Source organism: Aquarana catesbeiana, linkage group LG01 (assembly GCF_042186555.1).
Source record: "Aquarana catesbeiana isolate 2022-GZ linkage group LG01, ASM4218655v1, whole genome shotgun sequence".
Taxonomy (NCBI): Eukaryota; Metazoa; Chordata; class Amphibia; order Anura; family Ranidae; genus Aquarana; species Aquarana catesbeiana.
This window is the reverse complement of record NC_133324.1, coordinates 495,133,924-495,148,244: the sequence shown is the minus strand read 5'-3', so window position 1 is coordinate 495,148,244 and position 14,321 is coordinate 495,133,924. Positions and strand designations below refer to the sequence as shown.

Here is a 14,321-nt window from a genome sequence, read left to right as displayed (position 1 = left end):
ATGAAATAAAGCACCTTTTAAAAGAATAGTGCTACTACTCGCCTGTCCTGTAATTGCTGAATTGGATCGTTGCTGTCTTGCAGAGCTGAAATGTCCATTAGAAACTTCAGCATCCATTTGATTCGGATGTCTGGTGCCTTGTTTCATACTGTTCCACCTGCTCATCATCAAGTCTTTAGTGTGTCCCTCAGCAGGTGGGACTACAGCATGCAGTGGGGGAGGCAGACATCCAACACACTCACAAATGTTGGATACTGAAATTTCTGCTGGACCTTCTACCTCTGCAGGAGAGCAAAGATTCAATTTACCACCCATTAGAATGGTAAGTAGTAGTACTTTTCTTTTACAGTTTCCTCTCTTTATTCGTGAGTCACTTTAAGGGCCTAATCACACTTTTGCAATGCGGTAACGTGTAATATCGTATTATTCATTTTGAATGGCACATCAACACACAGGGAAGAGCTCGTCTGTTGAAGAGCTTCCCATCTCAACGGCACAGGGGAGAAGTCTTGCGATGCTGCAGTGTTTACCTCCTTCCTGATACGGAGCATGCGCAAGATTTCCTAAGGGATACGCAGAGTAAGGGCGGAAGTGACGTCCAGAAAGGATTCAGCAAACAGCACATACAATGGGGCGGCCAATACCCGGAAATGAAGATAATCTAAGGACCATAAAAAAGGTATTTGCAGACCTAGTTTTAGGCCGATTTCTATCTATTATACCTTGTAATGAGCTATTGTATGTTAAAATATGAAAAATAAGAAAAATCGTCCGGGGTTTACTTCCTCTTTAAGGTGGGTTTCCCCGAGTACTTCAGTTTCCTCCCACACTCCAAAGACATGCTGGTAGGTTAATTGGCTCTTGTCTATATAAGCCCTACTATGTGTATATACAGTGCCTTGCAAAAGTATTCACCCCTTGGCATTTTACATATTTTGTTATATTACAGCCTTTAGTTCAATGTTTTTTTTAATCTGAATTATATGTGATGGATCAGAACACAATAGTCTAAGTTGGTGAAGTAAAATTAGAAAAATATATACATAAAACTATTTTTCAGAAATAAAAAAAATAATTGACGTGCGTATGTATTCACCCCCTTTGTTATGAAGCCCATAAAAAGCTCTGGTGCAACCAATTACCTTCAGAAGTCACATAATTAGTGAAATGATGCCCACCTGTGTGCAATCTAAATGTCACATGATCTGTCATTACATAAACACACCCCTTTTTGGAAGGCCCCAGAGGCTGCAACACCTAAGCAAGAGGCACCACTAACCAAATACTGCTATGAAGACCAAGGAACTCTCCAAACATGTAAGGGACAATGTTGTTGAGAAATACAAGTCAGGGTTAGGTTATAAAAAAAAATATCCAAATCTTTGATGATCCCTAGGAGCACACTCAAATCTATCATAACCAAATGGAAAGAACATGGCACAACAGCAAACCTGCCAAGAGACGGCTGCACACCAAAACTCACAGACCGGGCAAGGAGAGCATTAATCAGAGAGGCAGCACAGAGACCTAAGGTAACCCTGGAGGAGCTGCAGAGTTCCACAGCAAACCATTGAGTATTTGTACATAGGATGACAATAAGCCGTACGCTCCATAGAGTTGGGCTTTATGGCAGAGTGGCCAGAAGAAAGCCATTACTTTCAGCAAAAAAACAAAATGGCACGTTTTGAGTTTGCGAAAAGGCATGTGGGAGACTCCCAAAATGTATGGAGGAAGGTGCTCTGGTCTGATGAGACTAAAATTTTACTTTTTGGCCATAAAAGAGAACGCCATGTCTGGCACAAACCCAACACATCACATCACCCAAAGAACACCATCCCCACGGTGAAACATGGTGGTGGCAGCATCATGCTGTGGGGATGTTTTTCAGCAGTCAGGACTGGGAAACTGGTCAGAGTTGAGGGAAAAATGGATGGTGCTAAATACAGGGATATTCTTGAGCAAAACCTGTACCACTCTGTGTGTGATTTGAGGCTAGGATGGAGGTTCACCTTCCAGCAGCACAATGAACCCAAACATACTGCTAAAGCAACACTTGAGTGGTTTAAGGGGATACATGTAAATGTGTTGGAATGGCCTAGTGAAAGCCCAGACCTCAATCCGATAGAAAATCTGTGGTCAGAATTAAAGATTGCTGTTCACGAGCGCAAACCATCCAACTTGAAGGAGCTGGAGCAGTTTTGCAAGGAGGAATGGGCAAAAATCCCAGTGGTAAGATGTGGCAAGTTCATAGAGACTTAACCAAAGGGACTTGGAGCTGTGATAGCCGCGCCGCAAAAGGTGGCTCTACAAAGTATTGACTTTAGGGGGTTGAATAATTATGCACATTGACTTTTTCTGTTATTTTGTCCTATTTGTTGTTTGCTTCATAATAAAAAAAAAACAAAGTTGTGGGCATGTTCTGTAAATAAGGATGCAAATCCTCAAACAATCCATGTTAATTCCAGGTTGTGAGGCAACAAAACACGAAAAATGCCAAGGGGGCAGGCTGGAACGAAGCTGTGGGCGGCTTTGTTCCAGCCTTCTCATTTTAAACGCGGAAGTGACGTCATGACGTCACTTCCCGTTTACTCGGCTGCCAATGGCACCGGTTTTAAAAAAATATGCAGTGTTCAGAATCGCCGTTTTCGGCGATCTGAATACTTTGAAGTGCACAGGAGGGATCGGGGGTCTTTTAGACCCCCGATCCCTCCATAAAGAGTACCTATTACTGTCACAAGGGATGTTTACATTCCTTGTGACAGCAATAAAAGTAAAAAAAAAATATAAAAAAAATTTTTTAAACACAATTTATAAGTATAAAAATAAATAAAATAAATTTAAAAAAAGCGCCCCCCGCGAGCTCGCGCAGCGAAGAAAACGCATACGGAAGTCACGCCCGCATATGTAAACGGTGTTCAAATCACACATGTGAGGTATCGCCGTGATTGTCAGAGCGAGAGCAATAATTCTAGCCCTAGACCTCCTCTGTAACTCAAACCTGGTAACCGTAAAAAAAATTTAAAGCGTCGCCTATGGAAAATTCATAGGTACCGTAGTTTGTCGCCATTCCACAAGTGCGTGCAATTATAAAGGGTGACATGTTTGGTATCTATTTACTCGGCATAACATCATCTTTCACATTATACAAAAAAATTGGGGTAACTTTACTGTTTGGATTTTTTAAAATTCAAGAAAGTGTCCCTTTGCGTTTAAAACACAGCTGCACAAATACCATGTGATATAAAATATTGCAACAATCTCCATTTTATTCTCTAGATTCTCTGCTAAAAAATATATATAATGTTTGGGAACTCTATGTAATTTTCTAGCAAAAAATACGGATTTTAACTTGTAAACACCAAATTTCAAAAATAGGCTTAGTCATGAAAGGGTTAATCGTGTAGCTCTAACTGGTACTGGTTGTATTGTGAATGAAGGCCCATGTTAATACTAGTTGGGCACAGGAATTTGCTGTCTTGACAGCTAAGAGGCTGTCTCTTTGTTCCTATAGAATTGCTCCCTCTTTGGCTGAGGCAGCAAGATGTTGCTCTCATTGCTAGATTCAGCAGTGCTTGGACCAGCAGCAAAGCGACACCTGAAGAGAGATTCCATAGTTTTAGTGCTTTTATTTAGTGTATACAAAATACTATGTTTTCAGTAGAAGTTGACATGGAGTTCTCCGTTGTTTCCCTAGCTGCTCCTCCTGGCTGTGGACATCCACTTCCATCATGTGACATCTCATCTGAGCTTGTTACTCAAGGGAGGAAGGACAGTCACCTTGCAGCATGCTTGGTTAGGGAAAGTAGGCATACATCTGAGGTTACTGTACATATGGCGATTGACAGCTCTGGCTTTCCTTAACCATAAAGTCCCTGGGGAAAGATGGTGGCACCTGGACTATGCACACTGGCTTGCATAGGTAAAGAGCCTTTTACATACCACCTGTTTCAGTGACATGCTTGTACCTCCATTATTTGACATCTTCCAGGGTTTGTTCTGATGTTTGGAAAAGCTAACTGCTACTTTAACGCTGAAATCCAGGTTTGGATTCTATTGAATAGACTCCCTCAAGAGCTGCTTCTGGCCAGCTCAGTAGATTGTTTAAAAAAAAAAAAGGCCTGGATTCTTTCCTAAATGTGCAAAATATAACTGGATACTAACATTTATTGATAAAGTTGATCCAGGGAATATCCATTTGCCCCTTGGGGGATCAGGAAGGAATCCCCACCCCCCTGCTGGAGCAAATTGGATTATGCTTAGTTTGTTTTGTTTTTTGCCTTCCTCTGGATCAACTGTGGGTATAGGATTGTGTATATGGAGGTTTTCTATTTGTGTTTTTTTTTTTTCTTTTTAGTGTGCGTTGAACTGGATGATATCTTTTTCAACCAGACTAACTTTGGTAATGTAAGGCATTCTTTATTTGGACGAGGTGGAGATTGTGATGTAATTTCCATATCTCTCTACCTTGTCCAATCCTTTGATTCACTGAGAAAAATACAAGACATTCTGTGGATGGAGTCCATGGTGGGCACCCTCCTGTGGTTACTACGCAGGGCGGTAGCTACTTGGCATGACACCATAAAGACAGCAGCCATGACTGTAGTAGCAATGACTACTACAGTCATTTCCAGCTTCCACAGGTATGAAATATGCATACAGTTTAAACTGGGACCTGTAACCTTTCAATTAAATCCATACCTGGAATTCAGCTTTAAATATGAACTCCAGGCAGTGAAATACATAGTTCAATTTACATGTATGAAAACTTCTATCTCTCAAAAGATTTGTAATTCTATGCAGCCAGTTTTGTCATCTAGGCACACCTATCAGATGGCACAGCCAGGCCCTTGACCTCCATTGCAGCAGCATAGTTAGGTGAATAATACTCCCCCAACCTCCTTACTAGACAGTGAAGGAGCAGCAGCATGCTGATAATAAAATCATCACTCTGATTTCTCCTCCTGTCAGCATGTGTGCATGCAGCAGACCCAGATTGGCTCCCTGGCCCCTTCAGCTCCTGTGTATGGGATATCGAGACCTATTGAGGTACTTAAACAGGTCTTCTTTAAAAAAAGAATGCAAATCTGGTTAAGTAGATATTCTGTCAAAAAAGGTCACTACAGAAGTGATTGTAATTTGAAAATTATGACAAATTTACACCATATGCATAGGGCATCCATGCCCATTGCAGACCCTACATATAGAAGAGCCGCTTTGCCTTGTACCCTGTCAGTTAGGTAGAAATGAATAAAATGTAATTTTTTAATAAAGTCAAAAAAATTTTAAAAAGTTGAACCATGTGATATGTTTTCACTTATTGCAGCATCTCTATACACACCAGCGGGCGCACATTGTATAGTGCATAGTACGCACCTGCTGGTGTGAATGGGCTCTTGATTATGCAATTTTTCTTTCCTGCAACCACGGTTTACAGGAAAGAAAATAGCTTGATTCCCTATTCAACACAGCCACTGTTGGGGAATCTTTTGTGTGGAGCTATGGTGTTCTGCAATGTGTATTGCAATCAATGTTTTCATGCGTGAGCTCCCCGATGCGCCCGTTTACGTTTGTACGTGCGTATATGTGGAGATGGGCCTCAAAAATGTTTTTGGGGGAGGAGGGGATTTTATGTGTTTGGGTGTAACTTTTTACAATTAAAACATATATATATATTTTTTATCACATTGAGTTGAAAAAATCCCTTATGTTATTTTTTGATGCCAGGCTCCACTGTGCTCCACTGAATGTTGTGCAGTACAGATCGCATTGCATTACATTCTTTCCCGTCCTCGATAGCTGGGGGCACAGACTATGGGGACCCAGCACTGACATCATACATGTTGCTTCCGAGTCAGGAACAAGATGGGGAGGAAATCAGACGTGTGTCCGCTCTTCTCCCTACTCTCTACCCGGGGTCACCCACTTTGTCAGTCCTAGGCCCACAGATGAGTAAGCTGAGCCCGGGAATACATAGCGTGGGGGGGGGGGGTACTTTACCGGGGTGTGTAGAAGCAATTTGGCGGCATCACAGCCACCCAAATGCTTTCACCTGACAAGTAAGCTCTGCTGCTTGCCAGGGCGAAATGTTATAAAAAAACAACCTGCCCGAAACTGGATGTTCCAGGTGTCAATATAAATTGTGCATCCCTGCAGTGAATGGGCTGACAAAAGCCAGGATGCAATTTTTAGTCGCCATGGCGACCTTGCACCTGGGATTTGTTGAGCCCTGATCTAGGAGGATCAGTGTTGTCACAATATGAAGGGAGTGTATTATAGCTATGTAACACCTTTCCCCTTTCCATAATGAGGAGGTGTTTTTTACTCTACAAAGATAGCGGGGAACAATGGTAATTGATAACAGTCCAGAGGCAGAGTGTACAGGAAGTCATCAGCTCACTAGTTTTCTGGCTGGATGAACAGCGTTTTTTTTTTTTTTGCACTTATCAAACACCGCTGCCACCCAATTGTGCGATTTCCAGTGCTGCTTGTGACTTTCATGCGACCTTAGAGTGCATGGGGCTTGAGTCACAATAATTGGAATGGTCGCCATTAAATGAATGTGTTTTCACTTGTCATGCAATTCTGTATCGCACGTCACATGACAAGTCGCACCAGTGTGAACTGGGGCACAATCATATACTTAACAGACCAAAATGTAGAAAATAAGAGAAATGTATTGTCAGCGTTTACATGCACTTTAAATGTAAATAGGCAGCAGCATATATGACAAATTGAGGTGGAGGTAAATGACGTAGATGTGTAAAAATGATATGATATTAGAAATAACATTGTGTTGTTTTTGTTTCTTTGTTTTGCATATGAATATAATGTTCCTCATTGTTGTAGAAAGTTTATTGCATGCTGGTTGAATAAATAGGATCAGCTCCAGACGTGTTTGACCTAATTTATGACCCAGTAGAAGTGAGTTTAGAGATGTCGTTTTTGTGTTGGGAAGGAGAGAGATTGGTAATCTGTGTGTAGCAGATTTCAGTTCAAGCAAAGGAGCGGCGTGATGCAGTGTGGGGAGAGAGGCAGCTTGTATGACCTTAATCCGAGGAGCCAAGGTGAGTTAGGGGCTCTGGAGGAGGGGATGTGAATGATACAAGACCCATCAGGAGAGGCTGGCTCTGTCACACAGCTGGATTGGGCAGATAAGAGACACACAGTACTGTATAGTGCATAATACATTTTATATACACATTGAATACAACTTCATGTACAGCATGCTGTCAAGGGTATTGATAGCAAGTTTGGTTTTCTTCATATCAGAGTGTGTAACCCTTCATATCAATTGTTTTTGTTTTTATAATTATTTCTATTATAACAGTTCTATCTTCTACAGACATAATAGAACTGTCGTAGTGCTTTGCGGGTTAATGGAGAATGTAGTGACAAGCATTTTATTTTTCTGCATTGGTTTTATAGGAGGTTGTAGATATTCTGAGGGGGGTATTTATTAAACATAGCTAATGTGGAATTCTTCACGGTAGCCAAATTAGGTAGACCTAATGCTGGAGATGCTTGTATTTTGTCAGCCTGGCAGGCAGGACATTCTAGCATCTTCATCCTGCTTCTGGAGGCTGATGAAAAACAAACATTATGGCCATTTTTCTCTGTATCATTATTGTATGACTAACCTCTGAAATATTGGATTGCATAGTGTGGTAGCTACAGATGTGACATCTCTTATTATGGCTAGCCATTGGAAAAATATATCATCTTTCACACTTAGATATTGCAGCTTTTTAGAGGTTAGGAGTTACAATTTATTGTACTTTAACTTTAAATCACCAAAAATATGATATAACATGAATAATAATTTACCCTTAGTGCTGTTTAGTGTTTAGAAAATAGATATATACATTTCAGAGCATTTAAGATCAGTAGATGCCATGTCATCTGTGTTTCGGCAGAGGCTAATGGAAGAGAGAAACAATATGTCTAAACATGTCAGACATCCATTTTTTCAGTATCTTTTATCAGTTTGTGTGCACAACGTCCGATTCAGCAGTTTGGCATGGCATTGGTTAAGTCTGGTGCTGGAGGTGGACAGCTCCATGTGACTTTGCCAGCAGGGTAGTGAGCACATTTTACTGCAGTCACATTACACGGGCTCCTCCCAGCAGCATGAATGGGACAATTCATAGTACCGAGGACTGACTCATGCCTGAGATGCACAATTAGCAATTGTCCAATCAGAAACAGAAGCCTAGGTCCATTCACTGTACAGACACTTGGTAACATCACAATACAGCCTGTGATGCTCTGCCTGTCATGCAGGTACACTGTGTGACCTGTACTCTTGCATGTACTGTTCTTGCAAATACGTGTCTGCAGTGTTTAGATTATAGGATGCCTGCATCTCTGTTTACGACTTTGTTTTCCAAAATGAGGCATGGTAAAATTTGTACTATACAGTGCCCAGTAAAATACTAGGAAAATGTAAATAATAAAGAAATAACATTTATAGTGATAGATCACTAACCTACAAACCACAGGGGTGCTTTCTGCAAACATAGAATAGATTCATTCTGTAACGTTATGAAAGAAAAAACAAAGATCTTTCAAACATCCATCTACAGGCAAGATTATTTCACATTATGAATAACTCGTTTAGCTCACGTTTACATTGAGCCGATTTGACATGTCAAATCGCATTTTAAATCTGAGCCTAACGCTGGCAACGTCCGAATCGGTGTGATGTCGACTTTACAGCGCCACACTGATTCCCAAAAGTAGTTTCTGCACTACTTTTGGCGACTTGGGAAGAGATTTCAATAGACATTCAAAGAAAGACCTCTGTGTGGGTTCATTCACAGATGTCTAAACTAAATGTGTTATTCATAATTTCAAATAATCTTGCCTGTATATGGATGTTTGAAAGATATTCCTTTTGCCGTCAGGGAGCACTATATACAACATAAAACAAGGGTAAGAACCATAGGTTCCAGAAAAGTAGACTTTTGGGGGTCCCTCTATTTCCTGAATTCTAATCTCACAAAACAATTGTGTAAATTTTGGTTCTGTTTACACTACATAGGCCCAACTTGCAGATCCCCCTAGCAGGTGCTACAGGCTCACCTGAGGTGCGAGAGTCTAAGCATTAACCGGTTTTCACCAGAGCTGCTGATGGTGGAGATCTGTTTTGCAGCATGCTTGTGTCAGGTTGTTGTCCTCTGGATCACCGAATAAGGAGGTGAGCAAGCAGGGGTCTTGTAATAGATGTACAGTGCATCCGAAAAGTATTCAAATCGCTTCTCTTTTTCCATATTTTGTTATGTTACAGCCTTATTCCAAAATTTTATTAAATTCATTATTTTCCTCAAAATTCTACAAACAATACCCCATAATGACAACATGAAAGAAGTTTGTTTGAAATCTTTAAAAAAGTTAAAAAAAAAATCCCATGTACGTGTAAGTATTTACAGCCTTTGCTCAATACTTTGTTGAAGCACCTTTGGCACCAATTACAGCCTCAAGTCTTTTTGAGTATGATGCTACAAGCTTGGCACACCTATTTTTGTGCATTTTCTCCCATTCTTCTGTGCAGAACCTCTCAAGCTCCATCAGGTTGGATGGGGACATCAGTGCACAGCCATTTTCAGATCTCTCCAGAGATATTCAATCGGGTTCAAGTCTGGACTCTAGTTGGGTCACTCAAGGACATTCACATAGTTGCCCCGTAGCCACTCCTGTGTGCTTAGGGTTGTTGTCCTGTTGGAAGATGAACTTTCACCCCAGTCTGAGATCCAGAGCGCTATGGAGCAGGTTTTCATTAAGGATGTCTTTGTACATTTCACTTGATCCTGACTAGCCCCCCAGTTCCTGCCGCTGAAAAACATCCCCACAGCATGATGCTGCCACCACCATGCTTCACTGTAGTGATGGTATTGGCCAGGTTATGAGCGGTGCCTGGTTTCCTCCAAACATGACACTTGCCATTCAGGCCAAAGAGTACAATCTTTGTTTCATCTGACTGGAGAATTTTGTTTCTCATGGTCGGAGAGTCCTTCAGGTGCCTTTTTGCTGAGGAGTGGCTTCCGTCTGGCCACTCTACCATACAAGCCTGATTGGTGGTGTGCTGTAGGGATGGTTGTTCTGGAAGGTTCTTCTCTCTCCACTGAGAAATGCTGGAGCTCTTTCAGAGTGACCATTGTGTTCTTGGTCACCTCCCAGACTAAGGCCCTTTCCAGTATTCGCAGCAGTACTGCAGCTGCTGACTTTTAATAGGACGCTTACCTGTCCTGGAGTCCAGTGATGTTGGCACCCCAGCTGATGTTTCCATCAGTTGCCGGGTGCTTTCGCTGCCAAAGCCAGTAAGGAAACCCGGTAGTGAAGCATTACAGCTTCACGCCAGGTCCCTACTGCGCATGCGCGAGGCACCTGCTGCACTCTCCTACTGGCCCAGTGGTGGGGGAAGGAGGAGGGAGCCGAGCGATGACGTCAACGGCCGCAGCAGAGACTCCTGGAAGTGGGGACAGCATACCTGTCAAAGACAGTTATCTGCTCCTCCCTCCACCAAAAGATCGAAATTAACAAAAAAAAAAAAAAAACTTTTCCATAGCTTGTTATAAAATTTTGCAGACAGGTAATTTTTTTCTCCTTCACTGATGTGCACAGATGAGGCGGCACTGGTGGACACTGATGAGGCGGCACTGGTGGACACTGATGAGGCGGCACTGGTGGACACTGATGAGGCGGCACTGTTGGGCACTGATTAGCAGCACTGGCAGGCACAGAGGCAGAGTCCGATGTCCCTGTAACAGAAGCCGGTTACCGGCTTTCTGCTTCTCTTCTCACACTGATTGTGAGCAGAAAAAAAAGCCAATAACTGGCTTCTGTTTACTTCCATGATCAGCTGTCATTGGCTGACAGCTGATCACGTGGTAAAGGGACCGCTGTGACTCGGCAATCACAGAGCGATCATGGGAAGACGTCTATTAACGCCCTCCCAGCACTGGAAGCCCACGTTGCAGCCGTCATTCGGCTATAGCGCGGGCAGAAAGTGGTTAACCAGTGTATCTCCTGTGCAATCAAATCCCTGGGATAAGACCTGTTAAGAAAACTTTCACTCATCTCCTTTGATCTCTCGGACCACACCTCTCAGACCTTGTTCCTCTAAACGCATTAGGGGGATATTACCTGTTGTATAAAAGTAGTTGATTTTTTATCAGGTTTTGTGTACGTGTCTGTACATAAGACTGGCAGACCAGTACATCAGGGTGCCCAGAAATGCAACCTTCTCCTTATTTACGCTTCCACTGAACTGAATCGATGAATCAAATTTGAATTATTATAAATGTAATAGATGAGCCAAATGTTCCCAAAATAGCATCATAATTTTTTTGGGGGGGAGCACGTACTTGGTTTTTATAGGTATACTCACACGGCTCATGCATGCAAAGTTGGCTGTGAAGCCGCAAACAGTCACAGCTGGTGTCCTAAAGTAAACATGCTAGTGTTGAGGACCATGAAGATTGGCAAAGATCCGACTCAGTTGAGGACCATGCTGGATCCCTGGACAGGTAAGTGTCCTATTAATAGAAGTCAACAGCTACAATATTTGTAGCTGCTGACTTTTCATTTTTTTTGTTTCTAGGGTGAAGAACCGCTTTAAGATATAAAAAGGCCTGTGGAGAGCTGAGACTAACAATGAGGTCTGGCTACCAGGTAACGTAGTACTAGGAAGAGAGGCTTTATCCTACTTGAAGTTCTACAAAGCCTCCATGTTACAAAACCCAGAATGGAACTTACTACGATCTGAGAAAACAACGGTAGCCTAAAGTGAGTGCCATGCAACAGGGCTGTCCCAATCCCACTCAAATATAGAAAAAAAGTCCAACGTTGCAGCACTCAATACATTTTTTTTTTATTGAAGAAAGATTACAGTGTTTCATAGTTCAACAGTTTCAGGCTTAGATAGAGATGTAAAATTTCTGGAAATGTTGAATCTCGGAAAAAAAACATTTTTGGGGGGGAAAAATTTTAAAAAATGCTACATTAGCACTTTTTTGTCTTTTTAAGATTGAAAGTCATTCTGTTACTTTAGGAACATAAAATATGACTATGGACAATTTGACTTGGCATAAAATTATCACAACTAGCATATTAAAAATATAGTGTAGCCAAACAATTATCACAAACAGAATTTACTTTTTTATAATATTTATTTGTAACAAAGGGAGCAACAATCTCCTGAACTGCTTACTAGTTTATGTGGAACAGCCAAAAAGCCTCCACAAAACAATTTTCAAAACCAAAAGTAACAATTTTTCATATTTCCTCTCCACAGTATTAAATAAAAATAAAAACCCCATTCTCATAAAAAGAATTGAAGATGGGGGAAGTGTTATGCCCCGTACACACGGTCGGATTTTCCGACGGAAAATGTGTGATAGGACCTTGTTGTCGGAAATTCCGACCGTGTGTAGGCTCCATCACACACTTTCCATCGGATTTTCCGACACACAAAGTTTGAGAGCAGGATATAAAATTTTCCGACAACAAAATCCGTTGTCGGAAATTCCGATCGTGTGTACACAAATCTGACGGACAAAGTGCCACGCATGCTCAGAATAAATAAAGAGATGAAAGCTATTGGCTACTTCCCCGTTTATAGTCCCGACGTACGTGTTTTACGTCACCGCGTTCAGAACGATCAGATTTTCTGACAACTTTGTGTGACCGTGTGTATGCAAGACAAGTTTGAGCCAACATCCGTCGGAAAAAATCCTAGGATTTTGTTGTCGGAATGTCCGAACAAAGTCCGACCGTGTGTACGGGGCATTAGACTGTGGGACTAAGTTTCAATGGACATTAAATCAGAATCATTTTCTGAGCTGAAATTGTCAGTATCTGTCTCTGCAGCTACTTTTTTTTTTTTTTTTTTTTTTTGTCCGTCATCACATTTAGGAACTTCTAAAAATGTAAGGTTTGACCGGACCGATTCTTGTTACAATAGCAGCACAGCACCTCCTAAAGCAAGAAATGCATACTGTTTTTGCATTGGAGGGTTCAGTTTGTTACCTAGGACTTGCTTGTCCTCACTCAGTGCACAGAAATTAGAATAATCTGATATCATACATCTTTTTTAGAAATGATTTGGAAAATATTTGAACACCCTGACTTAAAATATTTTATTCATCATGTTAAAATAAAATATTCCACGATTTTTTATTTTTTTTTCTTTTGTCAATTTTTCCAATTTTTTGGAAAAAAACAAAAAAGCCTTCAGGAAAAAAATGGAAAAAAAACTCTTTTTCCATTTTTTTTTTTTTTTTTTTTTTTAAGGGCCTTCACATCTCTAGGCTTAGATCAGCTCTTTTTCCTCTGTCAAGGAAAAACATGTATTAATAATTTAGCAAGCAAGTGTATTTTTGCAACCAGAAACCAAAATAAAAAGTAATCACCAAGGTACGATGTAACTATACTTAGGCAGATTTTGTATAAAAAAAATTCAAACCATAACAAGAAAAAAAAGGTTTATATTTTTCAAAAAGTTCAAACCCTATAGGTAGAGAGTGTCTAAACAATGAATCAATTGAACTGCTCTTTTTCTCAGAAGCAGTTTATGATCTGTGCCCATCCTAGTTATAGGGATATGGTCTATAATTAATTACCATTGATAAATTTATACAACGGTAATTGTATAAACTTATCTCCGATAGAGTGTTTGTGTCTTGCAACTCTATCCATTACCCCCTGTGTCATTTTTTTCCTACACATGTTGCCTCTAGGAATTATTAGATATTTCGCTTTGTATCCTCCTCCTTTATACTGATTCTCCTCTATATGCATATTTACCTTGGTGATGGTTATTTTTTCCTGTTTGAATAAATACACTTGCTTGTTAAATTGTTACTAGATATGTTCCTTGCCTGAGGAAGAGCTGATCTAATGGTTTCACTTTCTTTGAAACCTTGATAACAAAAACCCATTTTGTTTAAAAAAAAAAGGTCTGCTAATGCGTCAGCTTCCCACTTTCCTCTGAGTATAAAATACTGGTGGAAAGTTGTAAAAAAAAAAAAAAAATGGCCTTACTCCCCAGGTTCTGTCTCTGATTTCAAGCGGCCAGAGGGCACAAACCCCGAAGGAATACTGGAAGCGCAGGGTGCTGTGACAGCTCAGCGCTGGAGAGCTCAGTTTGAGAGGCAGGTCTGTCATAATGTGCTAGTATGCGGTGCAGCACTAGCACATCATGGCATCTACCTGCAGGGGAACCATTTAAAAAAGAAGACACAGCCCATAAGTGCATTCAAACAGGATTTGGGATTCTCCATTTCCCAGGATACAGCAAAAAACCCTGTTATGTCACTCTTGTA

The 14,321-nt window shown here is 41.0% G+C and overlaps 1 protein-coding gene across 3 annotated transcripts in view; it reads left to right on the top strand.

Moving 5' to 3' along the window:
- The window catches only part of ANO8 (anoctamin 8), a 189,815-nt gene that overhangs the window by 26,585 nt on the left and 148,909 nt on the right, over positions 1 to 14,321 (top strand). Inside the window, exon 1 of one of the 3 annotated variants that reach the window (XM_073592183.1) lies at positions 6,951 to 7,064. The exons of the other annotated variants lie outside the window; for them this stretch is intronic. Coding sequence (XP_073448284.1) covers positions 7,013 to 7,064 — 52 coding nt within the window. The 5' untranslated portion in view covers positions 6,951 to 7,012. Of the gene's footprint in view, positions 1 to 6,950; positions 7,065 to 14,321 lie in introns of those variants that run through there. 3 annotated transcript variants of the gene reach the window in all.